General features: G+C 37.9%; 1 protein-coding gene across 2 annotated transcripts in view; it reads right to left on the minus strand.

Annotated features, from left to right (window-relative positions):
* The window catches only part of LOC137262275 (low-density lipoprotein receptor-related protein 6-like), a 68,098-nt gene that overhangs the window by 18,446 nt on the left and 22,775 nt on the right, over positions 1–26,877 (minus strand). The window contains exons 2-4 of one of the 2 annotated variants that reach the window (XM_067800088.1): positions 23,334–23,727; positions 8,772–9,172; positions 858–875 (exon numbers count right to left, since the gene is read on the minus strand). In XM_067800088.1, coding sequence (XP_067656189.1) covers positions 858–875; positions 8,772–9,172; positions 23,334–23,727 — 813 coding nt within the window. The remainder of the gene's footprint in view (positions 1–857; positions 876–8,771; positions 9,173–23,333; positions 23,728–26,877) is intronic. The other variant, XM_067800089.1, reaches the window with a different exon arrangement.

Here is a 26,877-nt window from a genome sequence, read left to right on the forward strand (position 1 = left end):
TCCAGTCTTAGACTGGACATATACATTCTGTCTTCAAAGTAAACATTATTTCCTAACAACCACTTTTAGTCAAACAGATCACGTAAAGACAACCTACAGTCATATCTCATCAACAGGTCACACATCATTCATTATTCGTTCAGATACTATCCTACAATTCCATTCTAGAAGGCATTACCATATTTGAAAGACATTCAAACTTCTAAATTAAATCTGTGCCAATTATGTCTTCAGCAGTACGTACTTCACTAAACTTACAAATCAAAATCTGGTCTTAAACTTCTTTGTGCTATACAATTTCTTCAGTTTCTGATGAATAATTGCACAACTGGAGACTAATGATTTGGGTACTACTCTCCATGCAACATGATTGTTAATTCTTCAAAATGAAAGGCTTAATGAGGCCTCATGAAAACATTCAACAATCATTTGATTTTCTGTACGACTGCCTTCCAGCATTGACAAAATAAAGCTTTGATTACAACATGTAAAATTAGTGTAACTGGTAGCCATTTCACAAAGATAATCAAAGCCGGAGTAGTCAATGGATGAATTTACAGTCAAAATTAAACAACAGACGAAGTACTGAGGAACACCGAACAGATTCCTACAAAGAGAAAAATTCATCAACACTGAACAGAGAACATGAAAAGACACTGAATGTTAAAACGTGCCACAACAAAACGGAATCAGTTTCAAGAATTCTCACAGTACAAATGATAAATAAGTAGTTCTATAACTTAATTTCAAGCAGCAAAAAATAACAAATGAGTTTAAAATTAGTGCTGATAGTTAACAACAATGAATTAGTCTAAAGCAGCACAGCATAACAGTTAAAGAATACAACAGCTATATACCTCGGGTTTTTCTCAAATCTGAAAGAAGTAATTAAAAACAATCTGAATTAGTACAACAGTCAATATTTACTATTAAAACAGATTGTATAATGCATTTGCTTGTTTGTTGTTCTTCAATGTCACACTCAATGCAACATTTCAGCTAAATGAAGGCAACTCGGAAAAAAATCAAATCTGAATCACAGATTGATATAATGAGCAGTGAACGTTGTTGTGACTGATGACATGTGAATCCAGTTACAGGCCCTGATAACAAGGTCCAAAATATCTATCTTATGACCTAAAAATTTGCTTATTTAGAATCCTAATGTACCAAAACATGGCATGCTTCAAATATCTGAACATAAAATATGGCATAACTTCACACAGACCCCAAAAGGAAGTGGCAAAAGTTCACATAGTCTCTAGCAGAACATGGTATAATTCACATAGTGACCAACAGAATATGGTATAACTTCAGAGTCCCCAACAGAGCAAGGTAAAATTTTGCAAAGGTATAACTTATAACTTTAGACAGTCCCAAACAGAACATGGTATAACCTCAAACAGTCCATAACAGAACATGGTATAACTTCACACATTGCCAAACAAAACATGGTGTAATTTCACATTGGCATAACTTTACAGAGTCCCCTACTGATCATGGTATACCTTCACGTAGTCCATCACCGAACATGGTACAACTTCACAAAGTTCCTAACAAAACATGGTATAACATCATACAGTCCCCAACAGAACATGATATAACTTCACATAGTCCATAACAGAACATGGCATAACTTCACATGATCCAAAAGCGGACATGGTATAACTTTACACAGTCCCTAACAGAACATGGTATAACTTCACACAGTCCCCATCAGAACATGGTATAACTTCACATAACCCGTAAGTGAACATGGCATAACTTCACATAACCCACAAGCGAACATGGTATAACTTCACATAGTCCATAACAGAACATGGTACAATTTCACATAGTTTCTAACAGAACATGGTATAACTTCACAAAGTCCATAACAGAACATGGTATAACTTTATATAATCCACAACAGAACACTGTACAACTTCACACAGTCCCAACAGAACATGGCATAATTTCACAATTGTATAACTTTACACAATCCCCAACAGAACATGGTATAAGTTCATGCAATATCTAACAGAACATTGCATAACTTCATATAGTCCTCAACAGACCATGGTATAATTTCACAGTGATATAACTTCACAGAGTCGACAACAGAACATCTAACAGAACACTGCATAACTTCACATTCAGAACTGAGATTTAGAACCAGAAGAAATCTAGAACTGCCTCACTTAAGGCTTTAACACTGCAGAGAGGGATTGGCAGTAGAGAAAATGATGTGGTTCAGGGACTGTGTGACTGACTAGTTCAGCAACAGAACATGGTGTCTTCAATACAGTGTCCTGAAGGTCTAAAATCTTCATGTCCAAATTAACACCTTCAAACCTATATTCCTAGTTTTTAAGATTAAGTGTTGTGAGTATATCACATTTCAAATTCTATTTTTAGTATATTTCTAGTAACTGTGCTGGTGACTCCCTTGTAAAAAGCAACATCAGTACAATTTCCCTGATTGTATTGAGAAACCTCACTATTGTGCACCATGTGTTTCCACGAGCAGTCTCTTCCCCACCCATCTGAACTGTGACAGGTACAAGCAGACACCTGGATGCTTAATTACCTTGATGTATCTACCTGGACAGGTAACAGCTGTTTACCTTGTAATCACTGTCTCAGGTAAGGGAGGGAGGACACTCTGCCTGGTTGCTGGGACAAGTTAATGCATAGCCTACATTCAAGAACAGACCCTCCTCTGTCTGTGTCGTTACAATGCCCTCATCATTCTGCTGACCTGAGCACTATAACAAATTCTTAATCAGGTAAGGGATTGTTACCTGAATCTACTGCAACATTTGTGAGTTTGAAGGAAGCCCTAGCTAAACATTCGTGAAATAAGATCCATCAACAAGTCATTTGCTCCTAATGATTAACTCTCCCTACATATCAGTTAAGGTTGTTTTCTGAATATTTGGATGTCACTGAAATTAACATTTTGGTTTTACCATTTCATTACTCTGTTTACCTAATGTTGACCTAAGGTGTCTCATGAGATTAGGGGTGGTGGGGTAGCCTAATGGTTAAAGCATTCGTTCATCACGCCAAACATCTTGGTTCGATTGCCCAAATGGGTACAATGTGCCCATTTCTGGTGTCCCTGCCATGATATTGCTGGAATAGTGTTAAAACCACACTCACTCACTCATTCACTCACACACTCACTCAAGGCATGTCTTCTGTGTTAGTATCTTCACCTGCCTGCACATTCCTCACATTATTTAACACTGACAAAACACAGACATGCCAGCCCTCAACTATGATTGGTTTTACAAGGTGGCTTTGCTAAGTATTGTGCTGTACAAATTCATAAAAATATAAGTAATTTCAAACTAAGTCCAATTTGAATGGAACAAAAACATAACTTGCTAACAACAGAGTAGAGCAGTTATTGACGTCAATACTGGCAACTCGTACCAACATTACCATGAGGTCATGTACAACACATCTGGTATTGTTTCCTATTAGCAATCAATGATACTGATAACTTGCACAAGTATTAGCATCATGCATGATGCATCAAAAGTCACGCCAATACTATCTTCCTCAATCAAACCATGTGTTAAACGAAGATGTCTTTTCCAAAACCAATTCTAACATTGTTACACATTCTGCTCCTTCAACAACATCTGGGCACAGGCTAATGTCCTACACCGGAAAGAAATCAAGAAAGCATGGTGGCATGCAATCTAAACTATAATGCCTTGTTTCGCCAAAAACCAAACACATGCATTTTTTTCTTCATACAAATTAAGCCAATTGCAAAAAGCACTCCCATCTCATTAGCTAAGTAAAGCTTGGGCACTGTAATCCTAAACACCTCCTTCCTTTACTTCAGAACAGGAATAAAACCTCTGTCTAGTAAATATCTCCACAGTGTCGCGGGAATATACGCCTCCGCTTGGCTAGACCTCCTCTGATCGAGTGTCTTCAGAATCTACCTGTGCCACCTGGCGCATCTCATCACAACAGGAACTGAATCCTGTTAACAAGTTTTCACCTTCTTCAGGCAGAAAATGCTAACACACCAGTACTGCAACTCCCTTAGCTAATAAACCCCACCATATTTTTTCTTGATTTTTTTTGTTCCAAACTGCGTTTAATCCAATACAGTCTGCATGTCGGACATTCCTGCTAACATGAGTGAATGTGTGTATGTTGTTCTATGCTTGAGTCAGTAATACTTCTACTATAGCATGGCTGTCTGTTAATGATTGAATCTGAATCATAGAAACCTGTGGTTGATATTAGGACCAACGTCGCATCCTTTGGGATATTAAAAGAAGCATGCAATCCACACAATCCAGCAATATCATCCTGGATTAACTGACAGAGACTTTTATATAAAGAAGAATCTTCTAAATCTGCTAAATGAACTAAATGCGGAATAGAAACATCTTTGAATAACATACAGGGTCTTGATTTTTTAATCTCTCTTAGTGCTAGGATAGTCACAAGTTAATGTTTATGTATGGCACTTATGACTATCTTAGTGCCAAGAGAGCTTCAAAGATCTAGGCCCAGATGTTCAACTGGTCTGTCTCACAGTCCCTGAACCACATTATTTTCCTACTGCCTAGCCTTCCCTGAAATGCTAAAGAATTAAATGAAGTCTAGAGTTCCTCAGGTTCAGGAATCTGTGGGGCTCCTTTTCAGTTTAAATGGGTTTGTTCGCTGATATGAAAATCATTCAGTTATTCAGTTTAAATGGGTTTGTTCATTATTATTCAGGGATCCTTATCAGCTTAAATGTGTCCACTATAAAAACACTATATATTCAGTGATGAAATGTTATGTCCTTGTTTGAATTTGTGTAGGGGATAAGACTAACATTTCGTCTCCAAATACAAGCAGGGACATATGGATCTGACACATGAATGAGTGAATGAGTTTAATTTTATACCACACTCAGCAATATTCCAGTTATGTGTCAGCATTCTGTAAATAATTGAGTCTTGACCAGACATTCCAGTGATCAACAACAGCAGCATTGATCTAAGCAAATGTGTCAACCAACTCAGCGAGGTTGACCACATATCCTATTAGTTGCCTCTTTCAACAAACATGAGTTACTGAAGATCAATTCTAACCCGGATCTTGGCGGGTTCCTGAATGTATAGATCTCCTACAAAAACCATCAATAATTCTTAGGTACCTGTTTGAACTTGCATATCATAGTAAACTTCTCTGTTTTCACAATATCATAATAACCTTGCATGAGCATATCTGCTTCCGAAACGAACACCAGCCACATACCACTATACTTCAGGAACATCTGGAAGAACCCTTACCGGAACATATAGATCTCCCACAAGAACATCAATACCATCTAATCTGAGATATCTGTCCTATTTAGACATGTAATATCTCTCTTTTTCAGCCGCAGTCGACCTCTCTGTTTTCACAATATCATAATGACCTTACAATAACATGTCTGCTTCCGAAACAAATACCACCAACCAGACCTCACAATGTGGTTCCATTTCTCTCATTATCAAACAGGAACAGCACAGGTACAGAACACAGGTAGTGATGCCGCTATGCACATCTTTGTCTTATGATCTCTCTTGATGTTATCAGAACCTGAGCAGAACAGACTTGCTGAACTCATTGTAAACTAATCAAATCTTCCAGAGCAGCCCCAGAACTTCCATCTGACCTGCATGCCAAACTACCGGCTGACCATGGATGGCCTCCGTCAGATGCTGCAGCAGACATTTAATACCAGCATCCTCCATTATTTCACAGCTGCACCATAGTGTCTGTTCCACTATACGAAATGCTGCGCAAATGTTTATACTTGCAGACAAATCATGTTTCGTATTTACCAGCTGTGGGATATATACACTGATCCGTATTGCCGCCACATAGGAATTATTTTGAAAATATCTTCCTGTGTCATTCCTCAGAACTTCACTATCTGTGAAACATGTTTATCAAGCAGATATCAAATTGCGTTGTTCTTCATATCAAAATTCCTTAAACACAACTTTTTATAAAGCTGTTTTTCAAATTGTTGATAGTTTCTTCATATAGGTTACTGAAGAATACATCACACTTGAAGAGTATTTAAGCACCTTTTTACCCCATAAAACACAACGTTACACGAGTCATTAACAAAATTCATTGAAACCTGTAAATATACTACTCAAAAGAAGTCAAGGAACACTGGATTCCTTCATATCACAAGAACTACAGCAATATGAAAGAATCAGGAACTTCATAAATACTTCTAAGCAATACATAGTAGGGATGAAACAGGTAACCCAGATAACTAGGACAGGTAGGTAGTGAGTTGGACCCAGGTACCCGTCTCAGTACCTGGACCTGTTATGATCATAGATTAATAGATTAAACAAAGTAATTCTTTCATGATTAAAAGGTTGCATTGTCTCTGAGGATTTAGACATTATTACAGTCACAACTCTTGAATCAAAGACACGGTTCAGATATTGCAAAAACTTGAATATATAGCTATTTCTCACAAATTTGATACCAGGAATCAACATAATGGGCATTCAGGTAGGGTAAGGTAATAATTGGTGGGGGTACCCATGTAGAAAATCTGGACCTATCCTAGCCCTAATATACAGCGATATCTTTAAGAACCTTAATACATCTGAATCAAACAACACTCTTCTACACAGGCTGAATATAACAGTTATGAATTCGAATCTTTCGTGCCACAAAAAGTGTTCCCACATGCTCTACTCATGACACCACGAGAAGACCCTGATCTTAACTGCCTTGGAATATGAAACCTTTAATAAATCCACCATACCAAAGCTAGACACAGCAATGAACTGGATATTATTGGAAATACTGCAATAATAGAAATATGCTTCTTACTATACTTGATGATGATAAGGTATCAAGGTAACTGTATACATAATCAGGATAGTCTGTCTTCTGAATTCTGGTAATTTATTGGAAAAATTCAACTCAAGTCAGGAATTATTTTATTATGAGATGATCAGCATTGTTCTTGGCTCCATTTAGTTAACACTTTGTAATTCTAGGCTGGGTAAGAACTCTGTGAATGTGAATACATAGAAGTCAATTATATCATACAACCTCCTCCTCCACAAGTCAACCATACCCCATACACCCTCCACCTCTATCCCTTCTCCAACCTCACCCCCTCTTCAAATCCCATCTGTCCTCCACCCCAATCCAGTCCTTCAGTCTCATCCTATCTTCCATTCCCACCCCTTTCTACAGCCTTACCCCTCCTCCAGGCTCACCCCCTGTTCAATCCCGATCCTTCCTCCATCCGCATCCATTCTCCACCCCTACCCAGTCCTTCAGTCCCACCCTCTCTTCCGTTCCCACCCTTTTCTGCAGGGTTACCCCTCCTCTAGACTCACCCTTCGTCCACACTCATCCCTCCTCCAACCCTACCCTTCACCCAGCTTCACCCCCTCAACCAGTTTCATCCCTTCCTCCAGCCCCACCCTGACCCTATTACTCCACTGCTGTAGGTAGTGACCTCCCCTGCCAGCATGTCTAACTGACATGTGCCACATGCCTCTCAATCCAGTATGTGATAACCAGGCAATAACATCCCGCCTCCAGCTACATCTGATAACACTACCTATTCACCACCTAGCTGATAAGCCTGTATCTACCTGCCTACTGGCTGCTAACTCTATTATCTCCCTCTAAATTCACTGGGGTTATACGTCCCTGCTCATAATTAGCCCTATCTTACTTCAGCTCATCTCCTCTGGCAACAAGATCAACTGATGGAATCACCCACTGATAAACCACCCAACTAAAATAAGATATTTTTAGTTTAAATTTTGAAATTTTTCAAAACAATCTGTTGCACAGAAATGAACAAAGAATCTCCATTCTTCATCACCAAATTTGGAAAACAACATATTCAACACACCATAAATGTTTCCGTATCCATCCTTCAACTGCTGACCTTTTGATAAGGATACACAAGTACTTCTTGTTACCAATGCATGTAACTACAACACCACGCCAATGAGCTTGATCATGGTGATTGTTGTTTAGGGTGTTGGAGCAAAGACACATTAAAAATTTAGACACATCTAATTTACATTAGATTTAGTACTTAAGAGTTTACAGGCCTATTACATACTGTCATCATACAAGGGAGATAACTGATATGAAAGACGATGCCTACCCATTTAAACTAAACAAAATTGTTAGTAATATCCTTGCAGAAAATCATTAATAGAGATGTCAAGATGTCAATGAACGTCTTGACAACTTTCAGTGTTGATAACACCATAAAACTGTACTTTTTTACGTGTTAATATATATTCAAACACGATTTCTAAAGAAACAGCAGACCTCTACAAAAACACCAATCCACAATCCACAAACAACTAATGTTCTTAACCAATCTCCACTCTATACTATATCAATGGCTTACAAATGATGCAATTCTAAAAATACTTTGTGGACAGGATCCATCGTCCTAGTTGGAATATTATGGCAAAAACGATTTATCCTTACCAAACTTTGAGCAGTATATTGACAAAAATGAAACCTCATCATGAAAGCATGATTACACTCCATCAAACCTGGCTACCAAGAAGCCAAAAACACGTCTCATGTAGGCTGGATGTGTATGGCAATAGCTGAGATTCATATACACGTAAAACGTCAGTCTACACACAGTTTCCAAGACACTTTCTATCACTGTCAGTAACTATTCACAACATGGAAACCCAGAACCAGCAATCATTGTTAGTTCCTCATACATGAAAATAAAACAGTCTATTTCGGCTTACCCTTGGGTTGCCTCTTGGCAGTGTAGACGTGAATGTCCATTGGTGAGTATATTTCTTCATGAACAGTCCATTGTTGTTGACCAGTGAGCTTGTTGCACTTGTGGATTGATCTTGTCTGCCAATCAGTCCAGTATAGCGTTTTCTCATACAGAGTCAATGCGAAAGGGTGAGGGAGTTCGCCAGCAATAACCTCCTGACGATTAGATCCGTCAAAATCACAGCGGTGAATAAAGCTTAATTTGGCGTCTGCCCAGTATATTTTAGAATCATCGTAGTCAAGGGTCAGACCATTTGGCCAGAAAATATTATCTTTTATTATTTCTGTTCTACTCCATTTGCTTCCATCCATTCCAGCACGCTCAATCTTCGGATTCTCACCCCAGTCTGTCCAGTACATATACCTGAAAAAAAAAAAAAAAAAAAAAAATTTAATAACAGTTAAATTACATATCGCCTGACTTCCAACTAAGTAAGCCGTTCAGCAATACTGAAAAACACACAAGCTACATATAATGCTAGATGTTTCATATGATATGAAACACCAGATGTGGATACGGCAATGTATCACATAACCTAGTTCCTATTTAATTTAATTTAAATTATGAGTCAAATTTAACTAAAAAAAACCCAAGACATTTAATCATCAAAAGCACATTTCACATACATGTATGCTATTAAATTTTGACAGGCATATCAAGTAGCCATAAACAAGAAAATATTTAGCGTTACATTTCAACAAGTGGGTGATCGAGAAAATATTTAGCATTACATCAACAATATTTGAGCCGTATCATGACAGGAACAATATATACACTAAAAATGAATAAATTTAGAACATAAAAACCATTGATCAATGGGCAGTACCAATATCTGAGTATTACTGGTCCTAACTTAAAAACACCACGGTGTCATAAAACGGCATCCCTGTAGAGAAAACAATACAACATAAAAACAGGTTGTAGATCACCAGATCAACATAATGACAGTACTTTTGCTGTACCTGAACAGGATTTACAGCATATCTTTAGGTGTTGGTGAATTTTGAGCAACTTAGTCATACAGAGGAAGAAAATATATTCTACAATCCAAATCATACATTGCTTGAGACAAGAACCCATGATTCTACCAATACATCCAAAACAAAAGCATGGTCATGTATACACCACTATGTTACTGATACCTCCAAGTCAGAAAAAGGGTGTTTTCCTTTTCCCTCCTCTAACTGATGCAAAGAATTAACAATCAAGTAATTGTTCCATCCATCAGGGTACGAGTTTTAAACAAGGCTTATCTTCCCCAGCACTGACATGCATGTTTTTAACATCTCCATGCACACTCCCAGACATCGTGGCAGCAGCACGGATAAACCACACTTGATATTGTAACCTTACTGAGCAAAAACAACACAATCGGATGAAAAGTCATCATATTTCAAACTTTTTCTCGCTTCATATTTTCATGTGCATACAACGACAGTTTGCCGTTGGAGTAAATCTGTACAAAATGGAAAAATAAACCCTCGATTCATGTTCATACTTCCTGCATTAAAATAGATTCATACGTAATCTTATGCAAATCTCAACGCATATTTCCTTTTTCACAAAGTGTCATGAAATAGGTTTGGAGCATGGTAACGCAAGCAATACCATAAACTTAATGCATTCGAATGAGATATTTAATTCCCAGGAAATAGAAACGAGACTGTAAAATCCAAATATTCATGCAGTCTAACAGAGCAGAGATTAATCTCGCGATGAAATACATTTTAATGATATCCATGGAGCTACGTGTGGCTTAGTGAACCGCCTGATGTAAACAGAAGCGAGCATTGTGTCTCACTCCTTACTGAATTTCAACCGTGACGAAGCAACTGAACACCGTAAAGAAATCTCGTCCTTCAGAATGAAAATGCTTTCTTTAATGTTGACATCAGGTAACAGACAAGCCGTCACCCGTATCCCGTAATCACCTGGCATATCAAGCTGAATCATTAATGCATTCGTGTGTGTTGAGGTGTGTCTACACACTGAGGACAGAGCTAGCACTACTCTCCTGGAAACAATCACGAACTGTGTAGTATTGATTTCATGTCACAAGTCGTAATGGCAAACAAATTTCCCAACACTGAACGTTTCAAATTTAAAGCCAGCATGACCTCTGTTTCATAAAGCGTAAATAACACTCTGATATGATCTTTAAATAAAAATTGTTTAGTCTGTTGGATGCTGAACAAGAAAAATATTTCAGTTTGAGAATCATGTTTGAGAATCCTTTTCAAACAGATGATAATATCAAAACACTCTCTGAATCTTCCTCACACTGGAAGTGTTACTGGTATTTACCTTAAGCCTTCATTATAAGCTTCATAATAATATAACATAAAGTTTCTACAACAAAGCACTAAAAAGATACACTGCTACAATGAACAAAACAACAACAAAAAACGGTTGCCTTTTTTCTTTGTTAAAAATGTGTCCTTATCCTGGCAAATAATGAGGTTTGACTGGTGCTTCAGCCTGTGTGTCCACGTTTCATGGCAACAATGTTCTACTGACAGATACAAATGGTGATGGCATTGCAACTTTATGCTACACTAAACTCTGTCAAGTCTCATTAAGCATGACAAGTTTCTCTGCATTCACTTTTTGGTGTAATTCCCTGTTTAAAGTAACAATGAACACTACCTCCTATGTCATAATTTGTCATATCATCAGCATAACTGCATAATCCTACCTAGCTATGTCATAATTTACCATAAAATCTGCATAACTGTATAATCCTACCTAGCTATGTCATAATTTACCATAAAATCTGCATAACTGTATAATCCTACCTAGCTATGTCATAATTTACCATAAAATCTGCATAACTGTATAATCCTACCTAGCTATGTCATAATTTACCATATCATCAGCATAACTGCATAATCCTACCTAGCTATGTCATAATTTACCATAAAATCTGCATAACTGTATAATCCTACCTAGCTATGTCATAATTTACCATAAAATCTGCATAACTGTATAATCCTACCTAGCTATGTCATAATTTACCATAAAATCTGCATAACTGTATAATCCTACCTAGCTATGTCATAATTTACCATAAAATCTGCATAACTGTATAATCCTACCAAGCCATGTCATAACTTACCTTATCATCAGCATAACTGTATAATTTTACCTAGCTATGTTGTAACTTACCATATAATCAGCATAAATGTATAATCCTTCCAAGCTAAGTAATAATTTACCTTATCATCAGCATAACTGTATAATCCTTCCTAGCTATGTCATAACTTACCATATCATCAGCATAAATGTATAATCCTTCCCATGTCATATTTTACCATATCATCAGCATAAATGTATAATCCTTCCCATGTCATAATTTACCATATCATCAGCATAAATGTATAATCCTTCCCATGTCATAATTTACCATATCATCAGCATAACTGTATAATCCTTCCCATGTCATAACTTACCATAACTGTATACTCCTACCTACATATGCAATGACTTTCTATCCCACCAGCATAACTAAAATCAACCAAATGTCCAAATACAAACATTCTTTGTCTTTAACTTCTTTACATCAAAATTGTCAAATTTACCGATACATATTCCAGTATTCTTTCAAATCTTGAAGACCTTCATGCCTTCAGGTTTACCGACATACATCCTCTGCAAGTAACTCTTTGGCTAATAGAAGTTAACAAGTACTGCTGATGCTAATGGACTTATTTGTTTGAATAATATTATTGACATGCATCAAACAAGTCAGTGTACTCAACGACTTCAGGTGCCAGTTGCTCACTAGCACAAATTCCTGAAGACCAATATTAACCCTGACCTAGATGCAGGTTTGCTATGGGAGTGAGGGAACTGAGTTTAGTTTTACAATGCCTTTACCAATATCTCTGCAATATCAAGGCCGAGCCACCAGAAATGGGCTTCACATATTGTACCCAAGTGGGGAATCAAACCCGGAGTGGCGAGCGAATGCTTTAAGCACTAGACCACCCCACTGCCCCTTGTTACAGGAAGAGGTGTGAATCTGAACACCTCCTCTCATCAATATAATGGATGAGAGATATGTATTTTGATACCAAATTTGTGCAAATTCAATTTCTTTTTTATTATAGATCCAATTGTAAATATTGCAATTTTGCATCAGACTATTTTTTTCTCCAGAAAAGGCATTTCTTAAGAAAATCAATTTTCACTTCCGTAAAATTAGACAACAGTTCTATAGACGAGGAATTTGGGTTTGGAAAGGTTTCACAAAAACACTGTGCTTTTACCCAAGCAGACGGGAATTTGAAGTAGGCAAAACAGTAAGTTGTTATCCTAGTGGCATGTGTTATTTCAAAAAAAAATTAGTCTTTTACCAATCTGAATGGTACCTGGAAGTCTGTAGGTGATTACAGTTTCATGTCAGTTTTTGTGTTTACTGGCAGGAGTAGCGTCTGGAGAGGACGCAGTGTCTGCCGCACCAACTGGAAGCTAATGGCAGGTCATGTGACACGAAATGACTGACTGATAGCTGCATGAAGCTGTAGAAACGCGATACACATGTTGGTAGTTAGAGAAGGAGCCAGTACCCCTTCCAGCATGCATCAGCCATATTGTTACGACTCAAATGCTTTCTGTTTAACGTGACGATGGCATTATGAAAAAAAGTTTGTATTGTTTCCCAACATGAGGAATAAAATCCTAGCTACTATTTCAGCACTGTTATTTTGCAAATCTGTTTTATGAGAGAGAGAGAGAGAGAGAGAGAGAGAGCAAGAGAGAAATTCTTTATTGAGAAAGAGTGAAAAACAAGATTTTTTTAGAGGAAGAGGTAGAGAGAAGGAGAGAGAGGGAGGGAATTGTACCAGCTTGATGTAGCCTTAATGCATCAATTTCAATTGGTGCAGTGAAACCAGAATTCAAACACAGAATCACAGGTTTGTCACACACACCTGCATGACACAATACAGCCTGTCACTGCATTTTAGATCACTTACACATTACTCCCCAATGAAGAACAAGAAGCCGCCATTGTGGCAGAGTGTTATACTCTTAGTCAAGGCTTCAGCACCTATCAACAGCAATGTACATCAACAGCGATGTACAGTCTCACATTATTTTCTACAAAATACCCTTGGAAGGCTAAACAGGGGAAAAGATTTTTTTGCATGCTCAATCCTCTATATCATGTAGCAAGTGTTTACAAAGAGAATTCACCATCTGCAACTCTCCTCAGTCAATGTTCATCCATCTGACAAGAGAGGAATGTTCACAATCAACAATAGGTCCTCTCTGACCTCTCCCCAGCTACAGGGAGCCATGGATACTGTCCGCCCCTCACAGCTGAACAGGACCAGTTCACACAACACATGACCTCTGCCATTTTGTTATGCCCAATCCTCTTATACAGACAGGTCTGTAACTGGACTAGAAATGCCAGCCTGCTCAAGCTAAACCAAAAGCAGAAATCATAAACATCAGCTGCTTCAACAGCCGTTTAGTGACTTTCCAATATAATTGGATTTATTTGCCTGTGCTTCTACCCTTTTCATGATTCTCACCTGATAAATATTTGGGAGTTCAAACAAATGCAATGGCATAAGATCGTCTCGTGAAACAAAACAATATTCTTCACGTGTAGCAATCCTGTTAGTCCTCATTAAAATACTGAATTTCTATTCCATTTCTACAACATTATGAACGTTACAATTATTCCCTTTGGACATTGCTCAAGTCATAAATCTGGTGAAGTTGTGAAAGTCACAGGCAGATGGGTCACTATATTTAGTGTCTTGACTCTTGAAATTCATGGGCGACTGTCTTATGTCAACAGTTAACATGTTATACATATGGTCTCCATAGCTACTGACTTTGTTCAAAATATGACTCTTACAGAAGTACATGGGTACCCATCAGGATGAAAGGTTATGTAACTGTCAATCTTCTACCACTCAAATACAAGGGAAATTAAGCTGTGTTCTTTCCTGGGAACTTAGAATAACACTGGAATGTACACTTATCTATTCCCTTGCCCCTCAGTGTGCCCTGCCCCTTCGTCTTGACCTTGTCTACCCTATCACATACCATACCCTTTCAACTATACCTATGTCCTGAATAATCTTGTACAGCCCTACAACCAGTATGCTGCCCTACAGAGTGACGCAAGAGCAGGTTTCCTGCTCTTCAGGGTGTCCCTACAACAGGTACCCTGCCCTACAGTGTAGAGTGGACCCATAAAGCCCCAGAGTTATCACCCTCTCCCTTCAGAGTGATCCGATAATGGGTATCCTCCCATTCAGAGTGACCCTGTACAGCCCTACAGTAGTCACCCTACCCCTTCTGACTGACCCTACAACAGGTACTCCTTCAAAGTATCCCTACAACAAGTACCTCTTAATCGTGACCCTACAACAGGTACCATATGCCTTCAAAGTGGCCCTAAACAGGTACCCCTTCAGAGAGACCCTGCTCTTCAGAGAGATCCTCCAACAGGTAACCTCCCCTCTAGAGTGACCATGTACAGCATTACAGTAGTCACCATACCCTTTCAAGTTGACCTTGTGGAGCCCTTCAGGTCGGATCAGTAAGAGCACCTGCTGTCCAACCCCATCCTCTATTAGCTCTGTTTGTCCACCACTTTCCTTTCCATCCCTATTGCCTTGAGGAATGTGGAACAATACCCTCCAGTGACAGGACCTTAGGGGCTTCTTGACCCCTACATTTTTCTATTAGTCCCTAAATCCTGAAGGACTATTTTTCTACACACAGCAATATTTTCTTTCAGAGCGAGGTTATTGTCTGATGACCTAAACAGAAAAGGGATGACCTTTTGACCTCATCCAGTCACCCTCACCTTAGGGGTCATGTCAAAACATCCCATTTGCTTTGTGAAGAGTCAATGAAGCTGGAAAGATTGTCTTTGCAAGTGATACAGTTACAGTTTAGTCTATTTAAATATGGAATAAATAAACATTTCAATACTAAAATGTTAATATTCTTTCTGCATGGAAAGTAAAAACTAAATAACTAAATCATTTAAATACAAAAATATCGATACCTTCTGCATAAAAGCCCAAACTAAATGACTTAACTCAAATCTGTCACATCACTTGGCCATGGTGATAATTATGGTAGATGTTGAATATGGTCTCATGTAAGCATACAAAGCTGCCAAAATGAAATATTTGTGCAATAAATATATCTCAACTTTTCTTGGCAATATTCATCTACAAACATGTCAAAACACTAGAAATCCCTCATCTACAATTTCTGGGTACTTTGGCCAATATTTCACTGTTCAGGAAGACATTGTTTCAATGTACAGTGATGATTAGAACAAAGTTATCATATAACTTTCTAATAATATGCTGCAAATGAGGTCAGTTAGCAGGAATAAAATTTTGAATGGCATTTCCTTACCCATAAGGAAGAGAGCTTTTATGGACATCACTGGCAAAGAAGTAAGGTATACATTGCGGCCCTCATAATACAGAAGATGGTTGACATCCATAAAACCTTTCTTCCTTATGTGTGTCACTTCCAAACGCCATTGAAAGACCTGATTTTTAATTGACCTCATTTGCATACTTATCAGAGGGAATCCTCTAATTTGTGAAAACGCCTGGTTTCGAGATGCATTAACTAATAATTAACTGCACATAGGTTAGGCTTCAGAGTTGTGTATTGGATTGATTTATTTATGTTGATAACACAATGTGCTTAACACAAGAAATTTGAGAGAAGGCACATGGTTGTGCATGAGAGTTGTCAACTGGATTGATTTATTTATGTTGATAATACAATGTGCTTAACACAAGAAATTTGAGAAAAAATGCACACAGTGAAACATTGAAAACTGCTAATACAGGAAATGAGAGAAGGTATATGTGAGACTTTGAAAACTGTTAACACAGGACTTTCAAGAGTGTCCATGCAGGAAATGTTAGAGAAGACACATGGCAAGACTCTCAAGAGTGTCAATGCAGGAAATCTTAGAGAAGGCACATGGTGAGACTCTTTAAATGTCGTGTTGCTGTTGTTGAGTCTGTCCCCGACAAACACACCAATGAAGACTCCAACACTCAAGTGTCCATCACCCTGTCTGACTGTTGACAGGTTCCTACTAAACACACAATACAATCCTAACCTCCTCTCACACCTGATTTAGTCACTGACCAATATACCGAGAGGGGTAGTCATAGCTCAGTGGCTGTTTCACGTACTCCTACTACACATGTACATTCTCTGGTCACAGCTGAGTGGCTATCTCACAGACTCCTATAGACTGCTTAGTCTCTGCATATATAATAATCTTGATAGTAAGAAACAAACCTATCTAAATTGAAAAGGAGCCCAAGGCAGAGATCCATGAACCTGGGGCAATCTAGACTTGCTTCATATGGGTCTTTAGCACTGCAGTGATGGCTAGGTTTTTCAGGGACCCATGAAGGGTAGAATAGGCCTCAAACTAAAAATGCTTTATGGTTCAACTTCTTTATTATACAAGGTTACGTTTCGAGACAGATCCTAGTCTCGTCTTCAGGTGACTAGGAAGTCACCTGAAGAAGAGACTAGGATCTGTCTCGAAACGTTGTGACCTTGTATAATAAAGAAGTTGAACCATAAAGCATGTTTAGTTTGATTCCTCCAACTTCTAAATGCCTTTGAAACAACTTGTAGAATAGGCCTTCAGCAACCCATGCTTGCCACAAAAGAGGACTATGCTTGTCGTAAGAGGCGACTAACAGGATTGGGTGGTCAGACTCGCTGACTTGGTTGACACGTCATCGGTTCCCAATTGCGCAGATTGATGCTCATGTTGTTGATCACTGGATTGTCTGGTCCAGACTCGATTATTTGCAGGCCGCCGCCATATAGCTGGAATATTGCTGAATGCGGTGTAAAACTAAACTCACTCACTCACTCACTAGGTTCAGAGGATAACATGGTACAGGAACCGTGAGACAGACTAATACTCCTATTATACATACTCTGGTTATCTGTTATTATACATACATTGCTAGTCTGTTGAACTCCAACCCCAGTCTCATCTCACAAACACTCACAAGAGCATTGCACAAAACAGCCTTAGCACTATGATGCTCTTATCCAAAACTTTAGATTGACTTATGACATGTGTAGCACAAATATTACTTTGTGCTAGTGGGGTTATGCCAGTTTCACAAACTCTTACGAGATCATTGCAAAAAAACAATCTTACTGCTATGATGGTAGTAACTCTCATTCTCAAACACTGACTTAAAGAGCCGTTGCACCAACACTGTTTTGTACTTGTGGGGCCAAGTTTTCTCACAAATGCTCTCGAGACTCTATCCAATCTCACAAATTGTCATCAGATAACTGCACAAAACAATCTTAGCCCTATGATGATCGTAATCCCTATTCTTAAAGATCAACCTACAATTTCGCTTGTCATCATATCCCAATTGAGAAAATCAATGCTCATGAATTCAATCACTGGATTATCTGGTCTAAACTCTATTATTTGCAGACCACTTTCTCATACGTGAAATATTGCTGAGTACATTGCTAAACAACAAACAGACACAAAAGTACACCAATTCTCTATCACCTGTCCTACATCGTAAGTCAAGAACTGGCCGATGTAATTTTCCCATGTTAGAGCAGCACCCCTCCAGTTTGTATTCACAACCATAGCTACACTTACACCGAGAGGCGACAAGCAAACAACTTCTTCACACACGGGGCTTCCTCTACCCTGGCATTAACTAAATTGACATCCCCAAATTCAGCCATTTAACCATCCTCAAACACAAAACCATTAATAAACCTAAGAACAGGCATATAAGGGACACCATTTTTTCAAGGTGTTTCCTTTGAGGCTTGACATAAGTGGCTTAACCTCAAAGCTGCATAATCCAGAAATTTAGCAAGACAAATGATTAGAAATACCTCACGAGGTACAGATATCATCGTACACGTTCACATTTCGCTACCATCTCAGCAGGGACCTCCAGTGCTACCTAGCAAAGCTTATCAATACAGGTATTATTACCCAATTCTGGCATAAGCCTCGACACAACAAACAAACAAATGGGAAAGCTTAGCTCTACACCATGCCCAATGTATAATCATCCTTCTTTTCTACAGTAAACTTGTCAAGCACATGCAAATTCTCTTTTCTGAAGGTAAGGTTTGGTTGCTGGTTGATGTCCCTCATCCTGAGGTCAAAGCACCTACATCTATTATGTTTGCCTTCCCTGAAATCGGAGAATTGTCACTGGCTTGGCAATTTAGAAGTTGAAAACAAGGTAGTAATCTGAATTGTCTCCGTAAGCATGAAGAGTACCTGTTAATTTAAAAGTTGTCATCCAGTAGAAAAACCACTGTGTAATTTAGAAAGCTGTCTTGAATGAAAGAGGACAGGGTGCTTTCAAAAGTTATGCTCCAGGTAGGAAAAGGACAGGGTAATTTTTAAGTTGTCATCATGCACAAACCGAAGCTGGTAATATAAAAGTTGTGCCCAAGCACAATAAATACTGTGTAATTCTGAAAGCTGTACTTGACTAGAAAACAGACAGAATAATTTTGAAAGTTATACTCCAAGTAGGAAAAGCCCAGGGTAAATTTAAAACTCATACTCCAAGTAGGAAAAGCCCAGGGTAATTTTAAAAGTTATATCCTCAAGCATAAAGAGCACCTGGTAATTTAAAAGTTGTCCTATAAAATAACTACTGTGTAATTTTGAAAGCTGTTCCTGAATGGAAAAAGTACAGGGTGATATTAAAATTTATCCTCCAAGCGGAAAAAGGAGTGATCTCAAGCAAACCTGGAAATTTAAAAGAATAAAGAGCGCTTGTTTGTTTGAAAACAATCCTGAAGTTTAAAGATGAGTTACTAATTTTGAAGTTGTCCCTGTATTGAAAAAAAGACTGATTAATTCTAAAAGATAATGTTCCTGTTGAAAAAGCATTGGGTAATTTCAAAAGCTGTCCTCCAGATGAACAAAAAACACAATTTGAAAATGGAATGAAAACTTACAACTTGAAAATTGTGAAAGCTTTAAATTTTAAGAACTTGGTTATTTTAAGTATACCGATGAAGTGCTAATTTGACAGGTTGTTCAGGTATTAAATAGGAACAGGTAAATAATGTGCCTGTTTTTTTCTGACATCTGAACTGTCAAATGACAAAACTGACGAAACAGCAGTGACAGCATATGTCAGACATTTTCCTGCACACAGGACGAGGACATTTACACTAATTCTGTATGACTCACAACTCATCACAATGGATCTGGGTGATTTCAGGATGATGAACTTTCAAGCCATGGACATATACACTTGTTCTTGCTGGCTCTAATGAAAGGTGGGTTAGCCTTATGGCTAAAGTGTTTGCTCGACACACCGAAGACCAAGGTTCAATTCCCCACAAGGGTACAATGTGTACAGACCATTTCTTGTGTCCTCCACCATGATACTACATGTATTTAGTGACACAAAAGTGAACTCAAAACTTAAAATGATACAAAGAAAAAATATAAAAGAATTGTTTTCAGCTTGTGATGAAATTGTTACAGGTTTAGTAGTTGTGTTTTGTAACTTACATTTGTGATGTTTCAATCAACTTCTTGTACATCTAGAAAATGTTTGTTATCAATTTCATCAAATTGGTTTTCAAATGTACATCTTCTATTGCATAAATTATATATCATAATATTATCTTGCAGTTCTAAATATATACTGTTCTGTCTGCAATTTACTTGCAGTTTACCTGCAAATTACCCCACCTACCTGTCATCAAATTAAATTTGATACTTGTTAAGGAGGGGGATGCGTGGAGGTTATCAGCTGTAGTCACCCAAAACTATGACAGCATGGTGAGCATCGAAAAAATAACACTCATATTTGGGGAGGGTTATTACAAAACTATCTAAAAATAGTTAGTGAACAAGTTTAGTTTCATACAACTTTTAGCAATATTTCAGCAATATCACGAATGGGGACACCAAAAATGCACTTCACACACTGTATCCATGTGGGGTATCAAACCAGTGTCTTTGTCATGACGCTTTAACCGCTAGGCTACCCCACTGCCATAACATTATACGAAACTACTAAGTGCTTTTCAGGCAGGGTTTGGAAATATATGAACTTGGGAAGAATCAATCAACATACAATATGCACTACAGGAGGATCATTACTTGCACTAAATTGACAAAAATAAAACCTAGTGACCACCCCTAACACCACCACCTTCCTGTAATAAAAGACTGGTCTTCATTGTCCTTAATTTGGCATGATGGATATTGTTCAACTCCGACTTTCTGGAGATAAAGATGTGCACAACAAAATTACGCCACCTAAAAAAACAAATATTTCAACTTTTTCAGGAAAGCTCATCAATTTGAAACCCAACTTGGCTCTATTGATGATAGAACTTCTCCGTGTGAAGCAGGCCCCGTTGAACATGTCATTTACCACAAAACAAGCCGTCAGAGACGAGAGGTCTGCATTGGAAAGTCGTGATTTACATGCAAAGAAATTGTGATTATAATTCCCTTGTCTTCTTTCTTATTGTTCTTTCTGTCTACTCACAATGATAGATACTTCACATCACCTTTGATGAAGCAATCCCATGATTCTTCATTACTGTGCGCTGACGCAGGGATGGACAGTTTCCAAGACAAATAGGGCCAGGTGACGGGACAATTGTTTCAAATATTTCAGTACTTGGAGCCTCTGGTATTGGATTAAAATTCATGAGTAAACGCGATCACATCAATTCTGCAGCACCATGCCTACATAATAAACGAGACAGTTATCGTGGGGCCTCCCTTGTGTTAGTTTCGTGACATGGTAACAAATTGTTTTGATAACAACACTTATTATATTTCATCGAATAGACAGAGGTAAATTGATGAGAATCAAATTGATCGCTATGGTGGAGACATGTAGGTATCTGGATGAGGTAGCTTCACGCCAAGAAAAATTCCTGTCTGTGATAAATAATTATGTGTTGGTCTGTGCAAAATGATAGAAGATAGAGCAAAAGCTGATTAGTGGCTGGGATGTTGTCACTATAGTGTATTGTCTACATTTATTGATTGATTTATTTATTTATTTAATTTATTTATTTATTTTTCTAAGAACAATAGATCACAAACTTTGAAACTGACCTTGTACATTTATTGGTGTTAAACTAGTGTTTATATCATATCAGGACATAAACGTCCACAGCAGTAGAAAACATTTAGATAAGATAGCCTCTCATTATTTCAGAATGGAGTTAAAATGTTAGGCAAGTAGGAGATAGGAAACACAGAGAAACTACTATCAGCTTCATATAAAGAACAAAAAGTACAAAGCAGTTTTGTCATGGAAACAAATAAGGGAAAACTTGAAAGTTGAAGTGTTCTTTACTTATTTCCAAATTTTCACGCACTGTACAAAACAAAGCATGCCAAGACACCTTGAAAAGAGTATATAGGAACACTTTCACTTTCTATTCCTTCATGTTTGTGTTCCTTAATCCTTTCTATGAGTCTATATGTGGCAGTGTCATAGCCTAATGGTTAAAAAGTTTGCTCTTCACACTGGAAACCAGGGTTTGATTCCCCACATGGGTACAATGTGTGAAGCCTATTTCTGGTTTCTTCTGAAGTAGTGGTGTTCTGATTAATTGAAAAAATCAAAGACTGGTTGCAGTGACCCACTGACAAGCAATCGATCACATTTTCTCATAATCGAAAACAAAAGATTTTGGAACTATTGTAATTGTCTTTAAACACTTGATGATGGAATATATCTTCAATGTTGTCAGCCCCCAGAAAATGTGTTTATTTGTAAGAAAACTCACTTCCCTAACTGAAAAGTACAGCCTGAATATTTCTTGAAGACTCCAGCATGTTTATGTTCACTTTTAAGTAGCAAGTTGCATCATGTTATTAGACATCTGCATTAGCAACCTGGCCCCGATTTCTGGAAACAAACTTAAGTCTGAGTTTTGACTTAAGTTTGAGTTTTTACTCAAATTTGAGAAAACTCATTTCACAGAATGAACAGTAATTTGTATAAAACTCAAAACTATAGTAGACAATTTGAGCTTGATGGATAGAGGTGTTAAGGTGTGCAGGCTTTTATATTAAAAAATGCATTTGAGTTAAAAATTCAGCTGTTTAAAATTGTGAAACTCAGTTTGGAATTTGAGTCAAAACTGAAGTTTATTTCGAGAAATCGCGACCTGGATAGGAAAATCTGAAAAATGGCGCTAATGAAACAGGTATCGATTGTGAGATTTCAATCATTTCCCAACACTACTCTGAAGTGACACCGCTGGAATATTACTAAAAGCAGCATAAAACCATACTCACTCACTCACTCACAGGACTATGTAAGACAAAAGCATCTCACCCATTGGCTCAGTACTACGTATCGCAAAAGCATCTCACCCATTGGCTCAGTACTACGTATGGCAAAAGCAACTCACCCATTGGCTCAGTACTACGTAAGACAAAGGTAACTCAACCACTGGCTCAGTACTATGTAAGACAAAGGCAACTCACCCATTGGCTGGATCTAATGCAATAGCCCGTGGCTGGTCCAATCCTTCCCAGAATAAAACCTTTCTATATGTCCCATCCAAATTACTGACTTCTATCCGATTGGTTTCCGAGTCTGTCCAGTAGAGTTTCATTCCCAGCCAATCACAAGCCAGCCCATCTGGCGACACAAGACCTGTTGCTATCACATTAATACTGTTCTGAGGATCGTTCAGGTTAGTCCTTTTAATGACTTCAAGGCTGACGTCCGTCCAGAATATAGCTCCTTCACTGAAAATAAAATCTACAGCCGATGCATCTTCCAAGTTTGCAACGACAACGGTCGAGTTCCCCTTCGCATCTTCAGCGTCGATAATCCTCACATCCTTCCTGTTAGCAAATAACAGTTGTGGAGATCCTGGAAAAAGAATGAAGAACATTAAAACATGAACTAAAAGCCTGATAGTACAAATTTTCTATGATAAATAACACATGTTCACTGGCATTTCTCACAAGTCATTACCTGAGGATTGCTATTAATATTTTCAGTTCAACTGAAAACATACAGAAATGTGCACGAACAGCTTTCGGCAACCAATTTTCACGACCTGACACCTTAATTGCATTCTTGCCACGAAAAGCTGCAAAACTGTTGATAGAGCATTAAACAATATTACCCGAAACACTCTGTGATCATACAATCAAACCTGACCATTACATGTCCCAAACTAGTCAGTATTTTTTCTTACATTCTGTTCAATGAAAGTTATAAAAAGCATTGCTATAATGTATCAATCATGACAATATTTATTCCTTCATGACTGTCTCATGATGTTCTTAGATATTGGGAAAACTTAATGTCATTTTAAAGAGTTGCCTTGAGGAAAGCTTCCTCCATGCTGCATCTAAATGTATCATTGGTCCAATCATTCTGCTGTCCTACAAATGTCACACTAGCTGGTCTGGGCACCAAGTGCTATTCCTGCAATAGAACTGGAGGCAGTAACGTACCACTAACTTTTAAAAATCCACATCTCTTGGAACTACACCCACGTAAAGTTTCACAGGAAAATGTGACACACAAAAACAGAAGTAGCTGTGGGGAGGATATCATCACTGCAATCTTTATCAGTCCAGCAACATGTGCTTCATCTGTCCAGGACCATAGAGCCTTCTGTATTTATCAATCCACTATTACAGAACCTTCAGTATCGATCAATCCAGCACTGTAGAATGTTCAGTATTTGTCAGTCCAGTATTGCAGAATATTCAGTATTTATCAGTCCAGTATTGCAGAGCATTCAGTATTTATCAGTCCAGTATTGCAAGGCATTCAGTATGTATCAGTCCAGTATTGTAGAACCTTCAGTATTTATCAGTCCAGTATTGCAGAGCATCCAATAATTATCAGTCCAGTATTGCAGAGTATTCAGTATTTTTCAGTCCAATATTGTAGAACCTTCAGTATTTATCAGTCCAATATTACAGAAACTTCAGTATTGATCAGTCTTGGATTAGCAAACCTCAAGTATTTATCAGTCTCATAACACAATCTACAGTATTCCTTAGTCCACCATTATAAGGTCAACAGTATTCTTATGCATTCTACAAAACACCAATAGCACGGAATATCTCCACTAGTACACTATTTGTCAGTCTACACAACCAAGTCCTTCTCCCAACAACCCTTTCAGTGCAATGGCTGGTCACCATGTGTGTACATATTTATAAGCAAGTGCCACGTCAAAGTATGTCACCATCGTCAAATAAATCCTACATGGCAGACAGATCAAGGTACATGATAGGACCAAAACAGCAATCTCAAGTGATGGACGTCGTCGGTAGATTCACATATTCACAGACCTAATGGTACTCGGATGAGAATCAACCTCATCACTACCAGCCCACTAATTGGTAATTAACGAGACATCTTTGATTTGATTGACAGGTCCAGGAACCTGACACAGACATCAACTGACTATGGCTTCACATATATAATGAATAGTCACATGAAAGAAAGATTAATTGCAATTGCTCATGTTAATTTTGTGATCAGTGAATGGATGTCTAGACCTGTCAGTAGACTGACCACCAATAGCCTAAATGGACAAGGCAATAAAGATACTTTCATCTTTAATGGAAGGCGAAATGACCTCACATCAACATCCACGTGGAGCTAATGATGATTTTGAATTCAGTAAGGGGAGGTAAACGAGGATTGATGTCAGCCAATTAGGAACAGCAGAGTTTGATTACTGGCTGGCTACCTGTAACTGAACTAGGTTGTGATTCAGTATTCCCGACAAGTATCAAAACGTGTTAGTGACTATGGGCTCCTAAAATAACCCAGGCTTTGGATACATAAGGACAAACCTGGGCCCTTATTATCGAAGCGTTTGTAGCCCTAAGAATTCTTAACTCTGATCAAAGCCCATGTGTTAAGAATGGGCTTAAGAAGTTCGTAGAGCTATGAACGTTTTGAGAATAGCTAGCCTCGACTACAAGGACTGCTTGGCATAACAACTGTCTTGCTTTCCTATGAAATACATGTTTCCTTCAAACTGATAATGAATGGTTGTTTGTTGTTCAACACAGCACTCAGCAATAACCTATGTATATGGCATTAGGATCCGTAACAAATCTTACCTTTTCATCTACATGGCAGCACTCTGAATATAACAGAATCTGGACCAGATAAACCAGGGTTCAACATTATGAGCATTGATACAATCACCTGAATGTTCTTAGTCAAATTAAAACAGTAAATTTATCATAAACCCATAATTAAGCATGACAGACATGACAGACAACCTGTCATTCTACAACAAGAACACCTGATCCTTGAATAAGTAACTAACACAGGTTCAATATGTTTTTTAAAAAGCCACTTGCCACAGGGCATCTGACAGGGCATTTCCATAAGTGGAATTTATCTAGCAGCCAACAGACAAGTAAGATACCATTGTGATAAAGGAAAATGATTTGTGCTGGCAATGGCATGTTTTCACCCTTGACAACTCTTTATGCAATCAACTCAGGATCAGACAAACTGATAGATAATAAAAATTACCAACGCTCTTTTGTGTCTTTAGGGTTCAAACACAGAAAACATGTCACATATAATTACTGGTCAGATCGCATCTAATTGGTTTTCATGACAAACACTGGATAAAGTTATATATTCACGTAAACTTCATCTATCTACAGGTAACGCTGGTCTTTTGAATGTACTTGAAACCAAACCAGTTTGCCTGTCCATGTAACATTCACCAATTTTATTATAATCTTGTGGGAAAAATCATTGCCAACACAGCAAAAAATTACAATCACCATTAGATAGATGCTCAGCAATGTGTGAATACAATTTAAAAAATCAGTTCTGATAAATCTGTACCAAAATGCTTTCATATTTTAATGACAATTAGAGTGTCAACCTATGAGGTACAGATGAAGTAAACTGGTATAATGATATCAAATTTCTTGTACTTGTTTAGAGCTTATAATTCTCATCTTGAAAACAGTGACTCATCTCATTTGGGGTCCCGAGATACTAGACGTTGACAACAGC

This window comes from Haliotis asinina, chromosome 14 (assembly GCF_037392515.1).
Source record: "Haliotis asinina isolate JCU_RB_2024 chromosome 14, JCU_Hal_asi_v2, whole genome shotgun sequence".
NCBI classification, from domain to species: domain Eukaryota; kingdom Metazoa; phylum Mollusca; class Gastropoda; order Lepetellida; family Haliotidae; genus Haliotis; species Haliotis asinina.